General features: G+C 40.3%; 1 protein-coding gene and 1 long non-coding RNA gene across 9 annotated transcripts in view; one reads left to right on the forward strand and one right to left on the reverse strand.

Annotated features, from left to right (window-relative positions):
• LOC143902619 (protein abrupt) overlaps positions 1–19,325 on the forward strand; it is a 90,916-nt gene that overhangs the window by 48,545 nt on the left and 23,046 nt on the right. For 7 of the 8 annotated variants that reach the window (XM_077415689.1, XM_077415688.1, XM_077415690.1 and 4 more), the window contains 4 exons: positions 11,506–11,730; positions 12,133–12,333; positions 12,513–12,678; positions 13,558–13,617. In XM_077415689.1, the coding sequence (XP_077271815.1) occupies positions 11,506–11,730; positions 12,133–12,333; positions 12,513–12,678; positions 13,558–13,617 (652 nt within the window). Of the gene's footprint in view, positions 1–11,505; positions 11,731–12,132; positions 12,334–12,512; positions 12,679–13,557; positions 13,618–14,499; positions 19,194–19,325 lie in introns of those variants that run through there. The other variant, XM_077415691.1, reaches the window with a different exon arrangement.
• Positions 1–19,325, reverse strand: part of LOC143902623 (uncharacterized) — a 143,790-nt gene that overhangs the window by 20,916 nt on the left and 103,549 nt on the right. The window lies entirely within an intron of this gene.

Genomic DNA, 19,325 nt, shown 5'->3' on the forward strand with positions numbered 1-19,325 from the left:
TAAATGAACATTATTTATTCTTGTGACTTATATTTATTTTATTCATATCACTTTCTCTAAAAAAAAATCAATTTTTTGAGATACTTGAAGTGGGAATTTAAAATGAAGCACGCTACTGTATAATGATAATTTATTTCCGCAAGGACGTTCCGTTCGAGGTTGATTCACGGATTTGCCAAAATGCGCGCTTCTGCCTTTCGCGCCTCGCTTGGTTCGGAAGCGATCATCGCTCTTACTTTTCGGAATGTTACCTGAATCACTTCAGGCTAACGAACTCAGTTAACGCGAAAGTTTCTTTTTTAATTCAACCCGCAATTTTTTCCAAAGATATACTTGCAATGTCACTGCGTAAGAATGCGCGGTTGTTTTCTCGTTTTGCGCGAGTCTCTTGCGGGCGACGCATTCGACTTCAGGGATTTCATCTGAATCATGCGGCGCGACCTATTCGCGACTTTTGTTAATTTTCTCAACATAACCTTTCTTAAAATTTCGTTGATCAAGGAGATAGTTACTTATTAATTAACTAGCTTCTTGAATCTGAATCATGTATGCTGAATCATGTGTATATACAACGGTATTGAGGCTCACGGGAACTTTCAAACGAAATATGCGACTCTTACCGGAGATATTTAAATTAAATAGCGTCCCGTTACTTCTCTCTATCAACAATGCCGGAAATGCTAGAAAAATTGTACACAGTATTTCATTGTCATAACTGTCTTGCGATTAGGATCACTTCTAAGATTAATTATAAAATTTCTAGAATCATGAATAAGTTTTTTATTTCACGTCGTATGATATAATTGATAGTGATTCGGGTTCAAAGTTGAAGCAAATACATCCGTTCCAGACATATATGTTCTTATTTTCAATGCTAAAATATTTATATGTAACGACGGGGTTAGTGTTGCATGGCCTTTCGAGCATCCAATATCACTATCTGCATCAGCATATTCCGCAATACTCCTAAATTCATTCACATCCACGAGCTCCCTTATCTTGACCATTCGCGGTAAACATTTCCTGTTCAAATTATCTATTTCCGTAAATAACGCTCCGTCATTTTACTCGTGTTTTGCCAATCGTAACGCGCATCGGCCGCTGCAGCTATATAGGGAGCCGTCACATATATTGCGGTATTATTCGGTTCGTTGCGTCGTATGCAAATAATAAATCGCTTCACGGCGTCGTTTAATTGCTCATTATCATCAATTTATTAATTTACCCATCGCTATCGGTATTTTGCAGACGCTGATTTTTTTTATCCGCGGCCCCTCCTTGTACGCTCACATTATTCCACCGGCTAAATTTCGCCAGTTCTACGCGATTTTCTCGCGAATGTCTATGGCGATCAGCTCGCGCACGTGTATCCTGCTGTCTCTTCCGTATACGGACGTTCGCGCGCGCGCGCGCGCACACGTTCTCCGGATACCGTGTAACGATCCGTTAATAACGTTACCGTTAACCGCGCATTAGTGGTCATCGCGGCTATTTGCATATCGGATCGGTAATTTCCAACCGGCGCGACGGCAGAGCGAGCGTGCGAGTGTACGCGAACGCGGTCGGTGAGAGAGTGAGTGCGCCCGCACGCGCGCGGATTCCGCGCTGCCCGCGAAGCGCCTCGCCGGTCACCGCACCATGAATCGGCCATTACGGTGATTTATCCGTCGTCGAATCGAAGGCGTCGCTGCCGAAATGGACACCGTGCGCGCCGTGAATTTAAAATGCGCGAAAGATCGACCGGGCGCGATAAACCGCCTAAACAGAGTACGCGGCGAGCTAACTATCAATTGTCTCGACGTCGAATAGGTCGGAGGACTTTGGGGGAAGGAACGGGTATAGTATAGGTATTCTCTCACGGAACAATATCTGGACCTTGGACTAAAGTGTTCCGCGATAGTGTGCTCTGATGCATTAAGGATCTGGGCACGGCACAACGCGCGGAGATTAATGAGAATGGATGATAATGTGGGTGGACAGATCGTGGATTATTTATTGCACGTGTACGCGGAAGCGCGTTTAGGTTGTTCGAATGAGGTATAACGTTTAAAAGTCGTTGTTCTCCTTTGCGATAATTACCTCCAAGTAGTTCTCTTCATCGCTGAAGAAAAATAGAGAAATTAATAGTGAAACTAAATGTATCGATAGTTTATCGATACGTCTACACGCCTATATAGATGCAAAATATTCATGTAGAACCCGATAATCGATAATTGTGCAGCGATAATTTCTTATTGTTAGCAATAGCGTTTTACTGATATACGAACATTAGTAAAGCGGTATGTAAAAGTTTTAATGTCGGGCACTTGTTCCGGGCGCGCGACTAGAAAATTCGCAAACCGCGATGCCGGACGCAGATAACGTGAACACCAGACATGTATTATTAATGGACATCTCGATTATATAAAAGCGGCCGGCTATTATATATCCGTGCGAACGGTTCTAGGTAACAGGGCTAACAATAAAATTCGCTCCTCGCCGCGGCTCAATATTCCTTGACTTCTCGATGCATTTTGCATCCCGTTCAATCATCCCCCTCCCACCACATTTGTCCCCTATCTTTTAAAATATCTTGCCCGCTTCGAGTGCGGCATATCTAAATATATCACGTGACTCGTATCGTATCAATTCTAAATAGCGGCACGAACCCGCGAGAGAGGGAGAGAGAGAGAGAGAAAGAGAGAGCAAGGTCGATAAAAGAGCTGCAAAATGTACCTTCCTCCCTTTCTCCCTCGTTAAAGCCGGTGACGTTCTTTCATTACGTGTGGTCCGTGTGCTCGATTTATTATTGGAACTTCGGAAATCTTCAATACCCGGAGCATTATTCAAACCTTCGCGTTTAATGCCAGCCCGACTCCAAGTTTGATTTGTCGCTTGATTCAATGCTAATGCGGGCTGAGAGAGTCACAATTATACAAGCGCTAAACGCGTGGTGAGAACACGAGCAAACGCGCATTGGATTTTTATGCGCAATTCATCAGCAGTACTTTGTCTTGTCAGAAGTTATACCGCAGAGTGATAATGTTTCATCCGCTATAGGAAAAGTAACGTTAGTTTGGTCAACTCGACGTTTTTTTACATATATAAATTAGACTTCATTCGATGAGAGATTTAACTTCTTTTTATACATAAGTGGTATAGAGGAATATGAGTTTACATTTCTCTTAAGGGTTTCGCACACGAATCGCCAGAACCATAAACGTAAAACGTAAACGTAATAAGCTGAAGAACCAATTGGAATATTGCTTTAGGTTTATGTATTCTAGAAGACCGGTTGAAATCTTACTTACTTCTGCTTACGGTCAACTGTATCGTCATTTCTATCGTCTATCTTCTGGAATACATATACAGCTAAAGCAATATATGATTGGATATATGATTGGTTCTTCATGCTTACGTTTACGTTTTACGTTTATGGTTATGGCAATTCGTGTTCGAAAGCCTTTACACCATCCTGACTTAAAAAGCAATTTTTTTTTCTTTCGGTGTTATCGGAGGAGTAGGTGTTTGTTTGCAGGAATGCATCATATTGTGAATGCAACGTGTTTATCCGTGGGAAGGGTATCCATTAATTCGCGACTGGCTCGCTAGCCGGTATTCTCGTTTTTCGTTAGTGCGCGCGGATGTACTCGCATTACGCTTAATGTCACGCGGCCTAAGCGGCGCATATGTGGCCAGCAAATTATCGCCGGTATATATAATTGTGCTGTATGCGCGACTGTGAGCGTATATGAGCTCCGTCTTTTCTGTCCGGAGCGCGACGCAGCGAAATCAACGTCGTACAGAGAGAGGCGTTATACAGCGCGCCGGCGTATATATCTGCGAAATTATACTTCATTTATATTGCCGCTGCACGCAATATGTGCTGCGTTCTGTTAATAGAAACATGAACAAGTATCTCTTGCGTTACGTTGAAATAGCCAAACAGCGTCCATATTTGCCCATATAAATAAATAAATCTCCGTTCCATGCAACACTAGTAAAGTAATATGTTTATGGCTTGTACAATCGCGAACAATTCACCTGTCCTTTTTGTCGTTTAATTATAAGCAAGTTTCTTAATCATAAGTACCTATATCCACGATTAAAGTGGATTTTTCTTGTAGCGGCGTTCGCGTTTGCTCAATTCGAATTTCTTCCTCTTACCGAGGCATCATCTTTCGTGTATGCGCATAATTACGTGGGATTACGCAGAACATCGCCGCGCAGCAACTCCTTTTTTTTTTTCAATGCTCAACAAAGACGGACGCGCCTCGCCTTTCGCGCGGTGTCCTGTTCTCTTTTAGTGCTCGTATAACGAAGCGAAAATGTCGACGCGCGTACCGAGACGCATTATGCTGCATGTATTTTTATCAACGGAAGTGCGTCGTTGTACGTGCGCGCATTCCTGCCGCGGCTGTCTGGAAAAGGCGACGCCTGGAGAAACGCGCGCGATGCACATTTATTGTCTTCTCCCCCTCGCTGTATACCGGCAGCATCGGCGTCGCGATCCAGAATCCACGGTGAATCAATATCGGGAAGGTTGATAGCGTCGCGACGGTACGATTACATCGTTATCTCGCGAGTGAAATATTTCGCAATAGCGTACAGCGGCGAACAGTCTATCGGTTAGCATATATAGAGGCAATGCTGCATTAATGCCCGATTGGCATAATTGTACAATGGCACTAACGTGCTGTTGTCTGTGATTCAAAGGGAACTATATAACGTGGAAGGGTTGCTTATATAAATCCTTTATAAATTCAAAATTAATTGGATAATAATTTTGAAACAATTTGATGTTATACAGATTGAAGTACTTATAAAGTGTTACAGAGATCAAAGTGCTTCGCATTTTTTTCAGACCTGTTATTTACGTTAGAACTGATCATTCTCGTGTAATAACGAAACAAAAAAAAATATATTTGTCAAATAATTTCAATATATAATATTAAAGGTAAATCTCTAATACATATGTAGGTACATATATAAATATATATATGATATATAAATATATATATGTATATGTATATTAATATATGTTACATATATGTACACATATATAATGCCAATCTGTGGGTACAATAGCACATTACCTTGACACGGATAAAAGATAACAAATCCGCTTAATTCAGCCAACAAAATTTCGATGGATTATCAGTCATGATAGTTGACATCTAATGATTAATCCCGTTATCTGTCGCTGTATCTTGTAAATCTAATTGATTGCCGTCGTTACTAGCGCGTGTGAATTGATGTCGACAGCGTTGTTAAAAAAAAGCAGGAAGTTAGTAACTATGTGCGAGGTTTGATCGATAGTACGCCGCTATTATCCTAATACGAAGTGGCTGGATAATGCGAGGAAAGTTTAATACGTGCGTCAGTGAAACATCAGACATCGAGATAAGCAGATAAGAGAAGCGCAAACGCGTATATATGTGTGTATGTGGTTACACTCACGTACGTGAATTCCCGCGAAGTAATAGATTCGAATGGGCAGTAACTCGCGATATCAAAACAAACCAATTATTAAAAAGTCCTGAATTATTTAAATGCTAAAACGTTTGAATATTTTAATATTCAAATGCGAAAATTAATTAAAACACATGAATATTCACAAATAATGGGAATTTTTTTTTCGTATTTACCAGTATGCGATTATAACTGTCGTATTACTTATCGCGAAAATAATATTAAAATGGTAAATATACTAGCTCTTATAAAAATAATAACTGATCGAAATTTTCCTTAAAGAATCAATGTTTTAAGTGACATCGAATATCGACAGTTCCAAAAGTATTAATCATGTATATCAAATATGTAACAAACAATTCGATCCTTGCGCACTGAAATAATTTTAGCAATTTCGCGCTCGAGTGGACACGCGGTAACGTTAATTCTGATGTATTCGATAAAAGCTGAATTTCCAACGGGTCGAAGATCCGTTGCACACCATATGCGTGCTATATTGCGCACACGATGGTATTTTCGATGATCGATGACACGCGCTCCGCCCGGCATATCGATCTCCTGCAAACGAGCGTCGAACCCATCGCTACTTAGGCGCATGTACGTGATGCCGGCGATATGTTTTGCGAAGCCACGACTGCTAGCGTGCACGCCGCATAACCGGATCAGAAACCATGCAATCGTATCTACTTTTCTACTTATGGTTTAGTTAGGGTGCTTCGCGCGCATGCGATACCGCGATGTATATGGCCGTTGTACGCGATTACGTATCCGACGTTTCGTGACACTTGGCGTTCTTTGTAATGCGCGCACGCTATAAACTGTACAACGACACCCCTGTATATTTCCTTTTGTGCGCAATTTAATGCTGTATTCTCTCGCGTGGAACGATTTGGAGTTTCGTCGAAATACTGGAGCGACGCTTTGTCGTTTTGATATGTATAATGAGAAAGCAATTTTTAAGTCAAACACTATATTGTACTATTATAAAGAAAGATTATATAATTTTCGTAAGTTATTTTTACAACGATCGAAAATTTCGCGACAATACTTATTTTAAGAATTGAGATGCATCCGATATCTTATATGGATAATAATTGAAAAGAAAATAGTTTTATATTTATTTATACTTTAGCTTTGTTTAAATTGCAAAGTATTCTTTCGTTTACTACGTTTCTTCTCTAAATAAATCATTTCCCGACTACAAATGCATTAACTCTTGGTGCGAAATACCAAGATTGCTTGTTTTTCTCTCCCGTTCATTACTCCGTTTAATCATGCGAGTCGTGCTAAATAATTTTAATCATAACTCACGGCGTGTTCGTAAACTCTGGAATAGCAATACCGAGTGTGCCTCTGAAAATAGACGCCTGTGTATTACAAATAAAAAAGATATACGCCGGCCCGTTATAATGAATACCGAGAACTCTCTCGAGCAGTTAAGGGCTCGATCTATAGCGCGCCGTGCAGTACGTCTTGCGACACGCTCGGGTACAAGTCCGCTCATTTTCTAACAGCTCGTATCGTTAATCTCCGCCGCCTCCTTCATTGTGTCTCTCACGCATGGCCCCCCGTTTATTTCCACTAATCAATTATCGGTACCGCTCGATCACGCGGCCGATTCCTAATCGCCTGCCACGATCTTCCCCGCGCCGCTGCTGCGCGCTGCTCTGCAGATTTTAGAAAGCGGACGCTCTGGATTCCGTCGCGCGCGATCGCTCACAGGTGGCTGTGTAATTATGGTCGAACGATGCCGGTGATACGCGGAGCACGTTTGATTCGAGGAAAAATCGTGCATGCACGGTGTATATGCACGCGGGGATCGTGCGAGGAGCCGTTAATAAGGCTGGCGCAACGTTTCCCACGTTACGAGTCATATGAGCCTTGATATGCACGAAAAATCAACGACGGAAGCTTACCATCCGATTAGACAAATGAGATAGACTGTAATGATGGCTGGATCGGTAATCTTATTTACATTCCCTTTTAGAGAATATCGGCTTTCGCCAAGAGATATAGATTTGATATGTGGTACGTTGCGTCAAGTGCGCCGATCGAATTCTGAGAATCGATTAAGTATAGGTAATGCATATCGCCGGTAAATATTGTACTATCCGTCGGCCATTTTTGATGATTGAGACAAATTGTTCGTTGGATAAAGTGTATACGAGCAATTTACCAATTAGATTTCATTTGATAACAAGCAGCACAACGATGTGGTACTATATACAATAAGATCTTTGATGACAGGTTGCATCAATATTCTCCGTACAATTCTGTGTATAATTATAATAGAATTAAATGTATGACTTCTTTGGAGACTATACATTTCGCGAGCAAACATCCGAGGCGTAATTAGCAGATATGTCATCGATGTATCCTTGCATACACAGTAATCGAATAAGTATCGTCCATTAGGGATTCATGATATACATAATATATCCTGCAGATCGATACGTATCTCGCAAATTAATCGCAGGCTCTTTGATCATTCGTCTATTCTGACGCACACGCGATTATACAATTAATTATTGACCCGTTTTAATCCCGTTAGGTCTAATTAGAGAGGACGGTGTCTCGTCTCAAAGTTGTTAATTGAGTTGGTTAATGCGATAAAGGAGTCCGTATAGCGTTCTCATTCTCCTCTCTTCTTGCACCATCCATTGTCTCTCTTCTTCTGCAACTCATCTGTGTCGCTTTATCTCTTTTCGCTGCGGAATTCTAAAGGTGTGCAGATACCTGCAGACAGTGATTATTTCCACTGCTTCAATTATTTGAGTTATTCCCATCAACGAGCTTTCCAGCACCCGATAAAGGTATCGGGGAGAGAGAATCGTATATGCCATGCATGACTTAATATTCACAAGACCTCTGAATAAATGCGTTCGTTGAAATTTCGCGAAGATAAACGCTTTTCATCGAGAAACACATTACAAATTCAAAGAAACGTTTATTTATATCTTTTACGCTGAAAATTCAGGCCGATAGATTTTTCATTGGTGAACGTTACCTCCTTGAATTGTAACACATAAATGTGGTAACAATAATAAAATATTATGACAACGGGATATTCTCGATCGTTCGCAATTGAAATTTCTTTTATTTTGCGTCGTATAATAAGGATCGTTTATATTCAGTTGTATAATTATTATTAAAAAGTGCTTTTGTAACTGCGGGATTATTGGTAAAAATATTTCTCTCCTACGCGCCGCGAGGCCGAGGAGATGAATCTCAATGCATTCGATTGATTAAGTCCATGCTTTTGTCGGGATAAAATGCTCGATCAGCGTAGATGTTTTTCTTTTATTGTGAAACGGCTATCGGCATTTAATGAAATATAGTTCTCCAATTACGAAATTGCATTAATTATATTGAGAAAAAAAATTAAATTTTAGTTCATTATTTTCTTAAGGTTATTTCTCAACAAAAAAGTTAAACATCAATATGCATATATGTGTATTATATAATCTCATAAAACTTAATCAATATATGTGTTGTACGCGTCATGAAAATATTTTCCAACGTGTCACAAATTATGCTAATCTATTTTTTCATAATTTATAAAATATGAATATCTTCCTAAGCGCACAGTTAAGGTTTTTAATTCGATCTATTAATATTTTTCTTCGGTCATATCGTTCTACGCGATAGACGCGCAACTTGCTCTTCCATCTCAAGAACCATTTACCCGATACGTTCCGTTGTATGCAGTCCAATAAATCGAAACGCCGCACCTCGCTGCACCGCGTGCACAGACGTTAAGTCGATACTGCTGATGGCCATATAATAAATGTCTCTGCACATGGCAGAGTCGAACCTCCGCGCTGCCGTGGGTTTTCACGTACTGACGTTAAATTCGGGGCATCGATAATCGAAGTTGGGATGGTTCTTCGCCGAGGTCGCGGCATTATACGTCTCCGCGCTCTCGCGGTGCAGCGTGTATATGTGCAGCATCGCGTCGCCGTCGTTTCGATATAACTGTGTAGGCAGGCGTACGAGCCGCGCCATCCCAGAAGGGTTCATTAATTATAATTAATATCGCTGTCGATAATGGTACTAGCACTTCGTATAATATTGCTATGACGTACGTACATTGCTGTGAAACGCCTCCGCTTTATATGGCCTGCTCTCGCGGTCTTTTCGCGAAGAGCAATCGTGATCGAGGCCGTTACATCGATGTAACACCGAGAACACATTGCGTCCATATTATGAAAATATGCATCCATTTATCTAGAAGTTAACAATACAACCGTTGTTTTAATTATTGTATACAGATTTATTAAACAACAGATTTGAATCACGATAAATAAATGAATAATTAATGGCGAAAAATAAGAAGGATATATTTCTGACGAATTATACCGTGGTAATTTTTTTCCGTCAGCTGTATGCACGTAATTATTAAATGATACAATATTCTATACATAAACGGTGCATTATGCAATATATAAACACTGCACAATGGAATAGGTATACATTTTCATGTAGAGGCAAAACGATAACTCTAAATGTTCAACTTTGCTTGTTGAGGATCAATTGTCATCGTCTAACGATCTCGAAGATTGTTCAATATTAAGAGTTAATTCGCTGGTCTGACAGGTGTGAGAATTGATGCCCAAGGTATACGGGAACATCCCGACGTAGATTGAGTATCGATCATCAAACGCGTCGTGGTTATAAATTGTCGTTACGAATCAATTGGCTGTCGAGCGTGACCGTTCGTGGATGCAATTAACCATCGGCGAAAAGCGATTTCACTCGGTCAATCTACTGATGAGAAAGGTGAGGAGGTATCTGGGGCACTCTTGGCAATAAGGATGTCATCTCGTTTTAGAATTTTTGCAATTATCAAGACCGAGGCGATATTTTCGCAGATCAAGTGTTTAAAGTATCACTTGGGGTCGAATGAAAAACAATAATGTAACCATTTCAAATCAATTGTTTTTCATGCGTGAGTCTAAATAAAGATTAGAGAGATTATAATTTAGCGTATACATACATAGTGATGCTCTGTCTCGTAATTTTTAATTTTTCAAGTCATTCCGTTGCGTATATTTGTAGAAAAAATTGGCGATTTATGTGCGCTTAAACGTACAAATCGGTGCAGCGATGCACTAACAAAGATGAAGGGTAGCTCCGACGTGGATTAAACGACGTTGATATGTATCTCGGTTGTAAATCGTTACAAATTAATCGTCAGATCCCCCTGCCGTGTGTCGATCGATGGATGGGATTAAGCGCTTTGCAAGAGGGATCGATTCGCCGAGCATCGATCAGAGAAGAATCCTCGTACACCTCTTAACCTTTAGCCGATGTTGAATCGTTTAGTTACTCTCCTCTTTTTGCACGATGGATATCTAAGTGCGTATGGTTTGCTGAATTTCAGTACACGTGAGAATCATTTTGTTCTGATGTACACTGCACATAGAAAAGGGCGAAAGAAAGGGAAAGTGGTATTCGTTACCGTCAAACCTTTTGACCTCTCGCTGATAGAGGATCGATGTAGCTTTCTTGGTTTCCGATCTCCTCACGTATGAATCTACGATTAGAAAAATCGCGCACTTCCCGATAGATCGATTACCTTGATCGATCGAGCGTTAGAGCGCATACTTTTTTTTTGTAATTGCCACGCTACGTATAAAATCATTGTACTAACGGCTGTCCGGGATAGCTGATAATTAATAGCCGCGATTAATTTGACACTGGTATATCTTATATCAAATCTCGTTGAATCAGCGCTGCGTGGTTCGTCGCTTTGATTGGATGGATAATATTAAGCAGTGTTGTACGACTGAAATAGTTTGAAATTGAACGAGTTACACACGCAAGCTACCTTACAATAATTTTACGTTTTGCGAGCTAAAATAATTTTCTGTAACAAAGTAACAATGTTATACGATTCCATCAGATATAATTACCAGAGGATTCATATTTAAATAACGTAAATAATATTCTGTCATTTCACGTTAGGATACTTCATATTATTTGAGTGTTTCGCATTGCTTTATTATAATTATGAAAATGTGAATTCGAAGGAAATGGTAATTTTTGGCGCAGGCAAATCCATGTCCTCATCCAATTGTAATCCTGAAGGACGTAGCATCGTCGGACATGGAGTCCTTGCTGCGTTTCATGTATCACGGGGAAGTACACGTGGGCCAAGAGCAGCTACCTGCCTTCCTGAAGACGGCTCAGATGCTTCAAGTGCGAGGTTTGGCGGACGTTAATAGCGGCGCCACGAAAATTCCGTCGTCGTCGGCCGGCAACAACGGTAGCGCACCTGTAAGTTGTCCCCGCGGCAGTTTAATATGGAAGTTGGAAAATTAATTATACGAATTATACGGCTGGTTTCGAACTTTTAATTAATTTAGCCTTAATTAAAACGAATTTTAATTAATGTGCTTTTAACACTACGCCGTCGCCGCTACCGTGACAGGCGGAATCCCCGGCTAGAATTTCCTGCTTCGTCCTTCAGCTTTTAATTTCACGACTTATAATAGACGTTAGACAAATATTACGAGAAAGTTTTAATAATGGATGAGTATCCGGAGTTTCGCTGATTATACATATAATGAGATTATTGAATGTAAAATATTAATTGAAACTGAATTATGAAGAGTGATTGCGTTACCTTTCTCAATGGATGCTGTACTATCGTCCGTGTATTGTTTTTGATTTGGTCAGGCGACCCCGCGTAATTGGCAGGATAACGGAAGAGGGGATCTCAATGAAAGTGAGTCGAGCCCACCGGAAAAGCGAGCGAGAAGTTACAGTCCGCCAATGGGTAACCATGTCGAACCAAAGTCGGATCTTCAGGAATCCTTGTTAGGTCAGGCACTCGAAGGTGGTCCCACGATACACACGACATCCACAAACAATATACAGGTGAGCAAGAATTACGTATAGGTCAGAATAGGCAGCAATAATTGTGTTTATCAAATAAATGTATTTTCGCGTAAAATTGTAAATTTAAGTTTTGCAAAACTAATGAATGTCCCTGCAGTGATTACAGCTATCTTTTTACTTAGAATTCATGAATGTAGGAATATTCTGTTTATTTTCAGGCACAGTCGACTGGCGAGGACTCGAATTCTATGTCGGAAAACGAGGAAGATATTTCGAACCACGGCAGCATCCTGAACGCAGTGAAGACCGAGCCGAGTGACATTCTAAATGACTCTTTAGAACACCATCGAAACAGCTTTCCCACAGCATTGTTGAGTCTCCAAGGTAATTATTTGGCTATTAAACTTGAAATTTTCACGTTGAATTTTGTAAAACATTTTATATACTTGACAGACTATATTGTTTTTGCTTTGTCTATGATTAATTTAATAATAAATATTCCGACAGGAAGAAGTAGACTATTGATTTGTTTGAAAAATATGTTTTATATCGATAATTGCTTATAAATTACAGCCACTTCGTTATTTATAAGGGTAGGGTTGAATTTACGATGGACCAAAGAAATCCCAGTTTTGTCGAAAGGATGCAAATTAGTTTTTTAATTAATGGCACATTTAATTACTAATTACATTTGTAATTAATGATTAATTCCTCGTCCAGTTACTAATTACTTTCGTAATTAGCAATTAGCCCGACTTAATTACTAATTATGGCTTCAATTAAAATTAATTAATGAATAATTACAATTATTTCTATTTGTGTACATAATTTCATTGTATTCTTTGACTTATGAAAATGTGTTAACATGAATCTATTATTAAATATAATAAACTAACATATTATTAACATAATTTGATTTCGTTTACCTGTTCTATAGTCAATTGAGCGATATAAATCTCATGATTTATATTTATATTTACCGTGAAACAGTAGTTGACTTCGTTAATGCATACCACGTGTACTGCATGTTGTTAAATATTAAAAAATTTATTATAAAAAAAAATACTTTGAATACATTCGCGACAACTAAAGTAATAAATGTTAACACTTCTAATCTTTTCCGTTCAAATATAATATATTAATAGTTGCTTTTTTCTTCTTATTTAATAATATTAAAATTTTTTTAATCGTAACATCTTATATGTATAATGTCTGTTATATGTGTCTAAAATTGATCTAATTGGTTTGATTTATAAATTACAGGCATGAACATGCCAGGACCCTCCGGTATGCATCAGGTAGCCAATCAGGATGCAAATTACGGTAAGTTTATCAAATCAACGATTTGATTTCACCTTTTTAAACATTCTTAAAGCCCAGATTAGTATCCTTCGGTCGTTTCCCAAGACTCTGATCTCTCGTTGTTGCGTTGAATGCATGAAACTCTCGTACCTCTCACAACCCTTGCATCCCCTGTCAGCTACCCCTCTTATCACACGGTGAGCAGCAACGTATTACGGAGTCGCATCTCAACGGCTCTTCTATGATTTTCATTATTATGGCGTATCTTATACATGGCGAAGATATAAGTCCCTTTATAGTAACTATCATGCAATTAGTTTTCTATTCAGAAACGAGTTTTACATTGTATCTTCGTCATTGTCTTTGTCTGCGGTGTGAGGCTCATTTTCGACGTCACTCATTATCTTGAAAAATTGTGCAAGTGTGAAATTGATTCGCGTCGCTACTTGCAATACCAACAAAATTTTCAGGATCAGGAGAGTCGAGTTAGAAATTTAAAATTATCTCTATGATTATCTAAAATAATCTTAATTATGCGTGTATATCAATATAGTGATCTTACTTGGTCGCAATTTGAATAAGAATTGGAAACAAATCGCGATATGGGAAGATAATGAAGAAGAGACGAATAATAGGGCGCACAGGAGCGCCAGGAATGATTAAGGGTCGCCATTAACTCGCACGATACCAAGGATCGAATTCAATCCTAGGTTTAGGGAGAGGGGAGGGTACGAAAATTATCGAGGGCAAGTTGTCTTTAATAAAACCTGGAAATACACTTTCAGAAAAGAGAAAGTTGAAAAATGCATAAGAAGGGGCTGCGGGAGGCAAAAAAAGCGATTGAATAGTGTTTAAGGGATCGTACGAGGTTGGCTGAGGACTGACATTGGCTGGTGGTTCCAGGGCGGTGGCAGCCCTCTGGAGGAGACGGTTCAAGCTCGAGTTCCGGTTGGCTGCCGGGAACATCCTCCACGAAGAACGAGCACGCCGGGTCTGGAACCTATCAGAGCGACGGAGGTCACAGCTCGAAACAGGATCTCTCGGCTCTGCTTCAGCATCATCACCACCAGCATCATCACCACCATGCCACCAGCCAACAGTCGTCGCAGCAACACACCCTCGATGCCCTCAACTCCCTCAATAATCTAAACAGTGAGCAACTTACGATGATGCATCAGAAATTGCAGAACAATCTCCAAAATCTCCAGCAGAGCACCAAGAGCGAGCAACTGAATCTGATGCTGCAGTCTTGCGCGAAGGAAAGCATCAAGATCGAGAGCATGGCGATACTCCATCAACAATCTCACAGGCGGTATCATCAGCAATTGGAGAACGCCAACAACGGCGGTAAACCCAAGTGTCCCGAATGCGGCAAGATATACTCGAACAATTCCAATCTGAAGCAGCACATCGTTAACGTTCACACTGTGCAAACCGAGTACATCTCGTGTCACGTGTGCAACAAGCAGTTCAAGACCAAGCAGTACTTGCAGATTCATCTACTTTCCATGCATGGCATCAGAAAGCGAAAGACCTATCCTCTGTATCATCCGGTGCGCATGCAGACGCAAGAGCAATCCTCGCAGTCTGCCCCGCAAGTTTCCACGAGCCAGCAATCTCAACAATAATATTCCACGGCTGACAGAGGACAAGCAGCAATCTGGAAATTGATCGAAGATGGCTCGCGATTTACATATATGCGCGCGAAAGATGATTCGGAATCATTCGCTGATGCCTCGTAATTTGTGATCTCTTTGTGAAGACTTTTGACAGACGTTTTTTATAGTGATGAATTCGTTGTTATTGCGCTTATGAAGAAATCAAATGTGAAAAACGCGCTGCGCAGATAACAATGTGTTTTTGTGTCTTCAGCGGAAGTGAGTTGACGCGAACGATATCATGATCACAGATGTAATGTATATATATTCTTTTCTGTGAGATGCGCTGGAGGAAGGTGCGTAGATTTGACATAGTCTTTAATCAACTTTTTGATAATTCTCGATATTGATCAAAGATGTTTGCCTTTTTTTGTAATGGCGTATACAAGTATACAATTTAATAAGACTGCATATAAAGTTATATTTTGTTAGTTCCGAGATCATTTCATAATTAATTTATTTTAGCTAATGGAGATAAATTATGACGAAGAGTTTTTACTCTGATTTGCATCATTATTTGAATTTTTATCACTATGTTCTTGCGGATGTTAAAATTTTATAATTTAATGACAAACCAATCTGATTTCTCGTATATGTGTTGTACTTCTCCATATTTTATAATATACTTAATATCTTCGGTATTACATTGAATGTATTTAATCCGGAGAGTTACAAATTTACATTTACATGTATGTTATTTCGAAGTATTAGTTATTAACATAACATTTCGAATGATTTGATTACACATTTGGCCTCCCTCTCAGCGCATCAACGGTGGTTAAATTTGACCCTGAATGTGCGTCGAAAAGGCCGCACCTTAAGCGATCGAAACTCACATTCGTAGGTATTCGGTTTTTATTAGAGTTCGGATAAGGGTGCGGAGGTGTCGATAGGTAAGGCGGAGGCGAAAGAGGGTGCTGGTACGAGAATTGGCCGACCTATTTTCGTCCCATACCGCAGTGCGCAGTTCACCCTTCGCATTGACGATAAGCAGGCCTCCTCGATTGGTCGGAAGAGGAAGAACGGGGGAGAGTGTGTGAGAGAGACAAAGCTAGAAAAAGCTCCGCGAGAGAACTTTCTTTATCGCGATATAACTAGTGCGATAAGTAAGGCGGTATGACCAATCCTGTTTTTTGAAAAGCAGGCTTGCGCCGTGAAGCCACCCTCTCATGGTATATTCTTTTGTGAAATCGTCTGCCTTTATGGAAGAGCCGAGCGGAATGAAGGATTACGCAGAAATGGGTGGAAAAGCCGGGGATACGGATTCTCACCTTCAAGAGCTATTGTTATTAATTTCTTGCATCGCTTCTTTTCTGTGGGAAAAAGTTTTCGAATTTTTATATATATGAAGCATCGATGAGGCTTGAATTCTAAATGTGTGTGTACGCGAACACACACACACACACACACACACACACACACACACACACACGCACACGCACACGCACACGCACACATTGCTTATTGCTATTTGTATATAGATAGCATTAAAAGAAGACAATCGATTCTTAGGATCCTGATATTTTCATTTTGAAACTTGCATGAATAGAATTGTACAATGTTATTTTGCATAATTATCGGAAATGGCGGTACACCAGCTACATTGTAGCTGCTACAATCTCACGGCAGCAATCTGTCGTAATTGGCATGACTGATGTACACAATATTAACCACGAGATTTCCTCCGTTCATCATTACGTCAATTTATTTTATAGAAAAAAAAATGAAAATGAGCAATCAAGCTGTTCGTATACTTCACAATTTTGCCCATTTCTCGTCGACGAGAAATGGAAATCGGCAAACACTTTCGTGAAAAATCCAGAATCAATTGGCGCAGCATCACTTCGTCTCTCGTGATGTATATGGGGAGCATGTACATGCACGTGTGTCACGCACGCCATCGTTCGCAATATTACGAGGGAGAAAGAGATAGGGTACGTCGTATTGATCTCGAGGATTCAACAAACAGCACCTAGTACCTCCCGCTCGTTCCTCTCTAACTCTATCTTGCTGCTCCACCCCCGTGCCAATCCCACCCCTCACCCTCCCGTTCTCTCTTTCCTTCGCCGATACCTCTCCCTGTCTCTCATCGTGTTCCATACCATTCGATTCGCCCTCGCGTATATAGGGTTTGATGAGGGCAAGCAACCCTGCTCGGACGATAATCGCAATTCCATTGTCAGGTTTTCGATCGCCGTCGGTCTCATCTCGACAATAGTTCGCGTAAGGACCCGTCTCCTTCCGCGCTTTCTCTCTACGATGGAGAAATGAGATCGGCGAGTCGCGTTGGAGGATATTTAGAAAAATAAATAGCGACCGTTTTCTTTCATTACATTGTAATTTTGAATATCACAGCACAGAGTATTACAGAAACTGACAGTAACGCTAAGAGCGAACGTTTTCTGAATTTTCTGAACTTTGTTAAATGGACGAGTGTTAAAATGCTAGACAGTTTTTTTTATATAATTGAAAAAAACAGGATATATATTAAACATATATTTACATTTAACAGATAAAAACATGTATTATCTCGCTTTGAACTTTGAGTACTGATTATTTTCACATATCTTTCACGGAATGTGAAGCATTCCGAGGAAATATTAATTTAACCAGAAAAACCGTTTTGACTCATCGATTCGGCGACGCTTGTTAACAACACGGAGTGTCTGTCTCGGGTTAGCAGATTGCCGATTTCCGCGCAGACGGGCGAGCGAGCGAACGAGCGTGCGAGCGAGCAAGAGAAAGTTCGCTGGGACACGCGATAGTCGGGCCTATGACCAACGACCACGCGATCCCACAGTCGCAGTTGCCCACGTTTATCCTCGTTGCGAACCCCTGACAAAACAAACCCCGCCGCCGGCTTATCCAATTCCGCGGTATTTCCACGAATTTCTTCCATCCCGTGCCTCGTGCCAACCCCTGACGCTCGCGCAGCCCCCACGTAAATGGAGGCAGAGCTTCGCATTTGTTCTCAACAACCGCCCGGCTACCTCCCTCTCCGTCTCCTTATCCGCGCGCACGTTCTTCTTACTCGAGCCGAGCCGCTTTTTTCCCCTTTCCACCCCCGCTTTGACGGTCTCCTTATTTCGTGCCATCGGCGTAAAGCTCCATCGCCTACAAGTGCGGCCTCGTCTAAAAGCACTCACCGGTACTCCACTCGGCGCGGGTACGGTCGGGGGATGGGATTCACTTCCGTTTCAGAACGTGTGGTAACCCAGTGACACGAGGCACGGGAGAAAACGATAGGATAGGATAGGATCAGCTGCGAGACTGCGCAGCCACCCGCATGACTCTCCTGGCTATGATTGATGATTGTCATTTACGAGTACTTTCGGTTACTTTGGAGATGCGATAGTTCCTGAAGCCTTAAGCTGAAACCTTGCGAAGGTTTCGGTTGAATGATACTTTAGTAGGAGCAGTTTTTTTTCTTTCCAAGTCTCATTTGTTCCTTCTTTTTTCTTATTGATGAATCGCAAGTGCCAATCCCTGCTGAAAACCCGAACTGAGAATAAATCGTGCAATTTATCTGTCCTATTGATTTCACGACACAATAATTAAAAAATGAATTAATAATGCAATTTTACTTAATAATTTTTTCAAAAATTTATAAGGATTATAAAGATTCTGGTTTGGTAAATTATTGAATATCGATTGAATCACAGATATCATCAGTAAACTTATTTCAAGCAAACTGTAGCATCTGCTAAGATTAGATGTTTTTTTTCGGAGTGTCAAGAATCACCGAAACGTATTTCTCCCACGTCTGCTGTTCTTCCAAATCTATGATATTTTTCCAAGTTGGTTTCTGTGCGGTTCTTCTATAACTTATGAAAAAACTGCTATTATCAATAGCGATCAAGCAACCATGATATAACGCACGATTCTATATTAAGAAACTAGATTAAATTCTTATTTGAAATGAAGTAAAGTGAAAAAAAGAAGATCGATTTTGCAATTTTTAATTCGATGAAATATTCTTCAATCTTTCTAATTAAGTTTTATCGATTTTTTCGAAATATTATTATTTTAACTTTCCTTTATTCTAATTATATAATTAATACTTGAAAAAAT

This window comes from Temnothorax americanus, unplaced genomic scaffold, assembly GCF_048541705.1.
Source record: "Temnothorax americanus isolate GAGA-0224 unplaced genomic scaffold, ASM4854170v1 Scaffold4, whole genome shotgun sequence".
Taxonomy (NCBI): domain Eukaryota; kingdom Metazoa; phylum Arthropoda; class Insecta; order Hymenoptera; family Formicidae; genus Temnothorax; species Temnothorax americanus.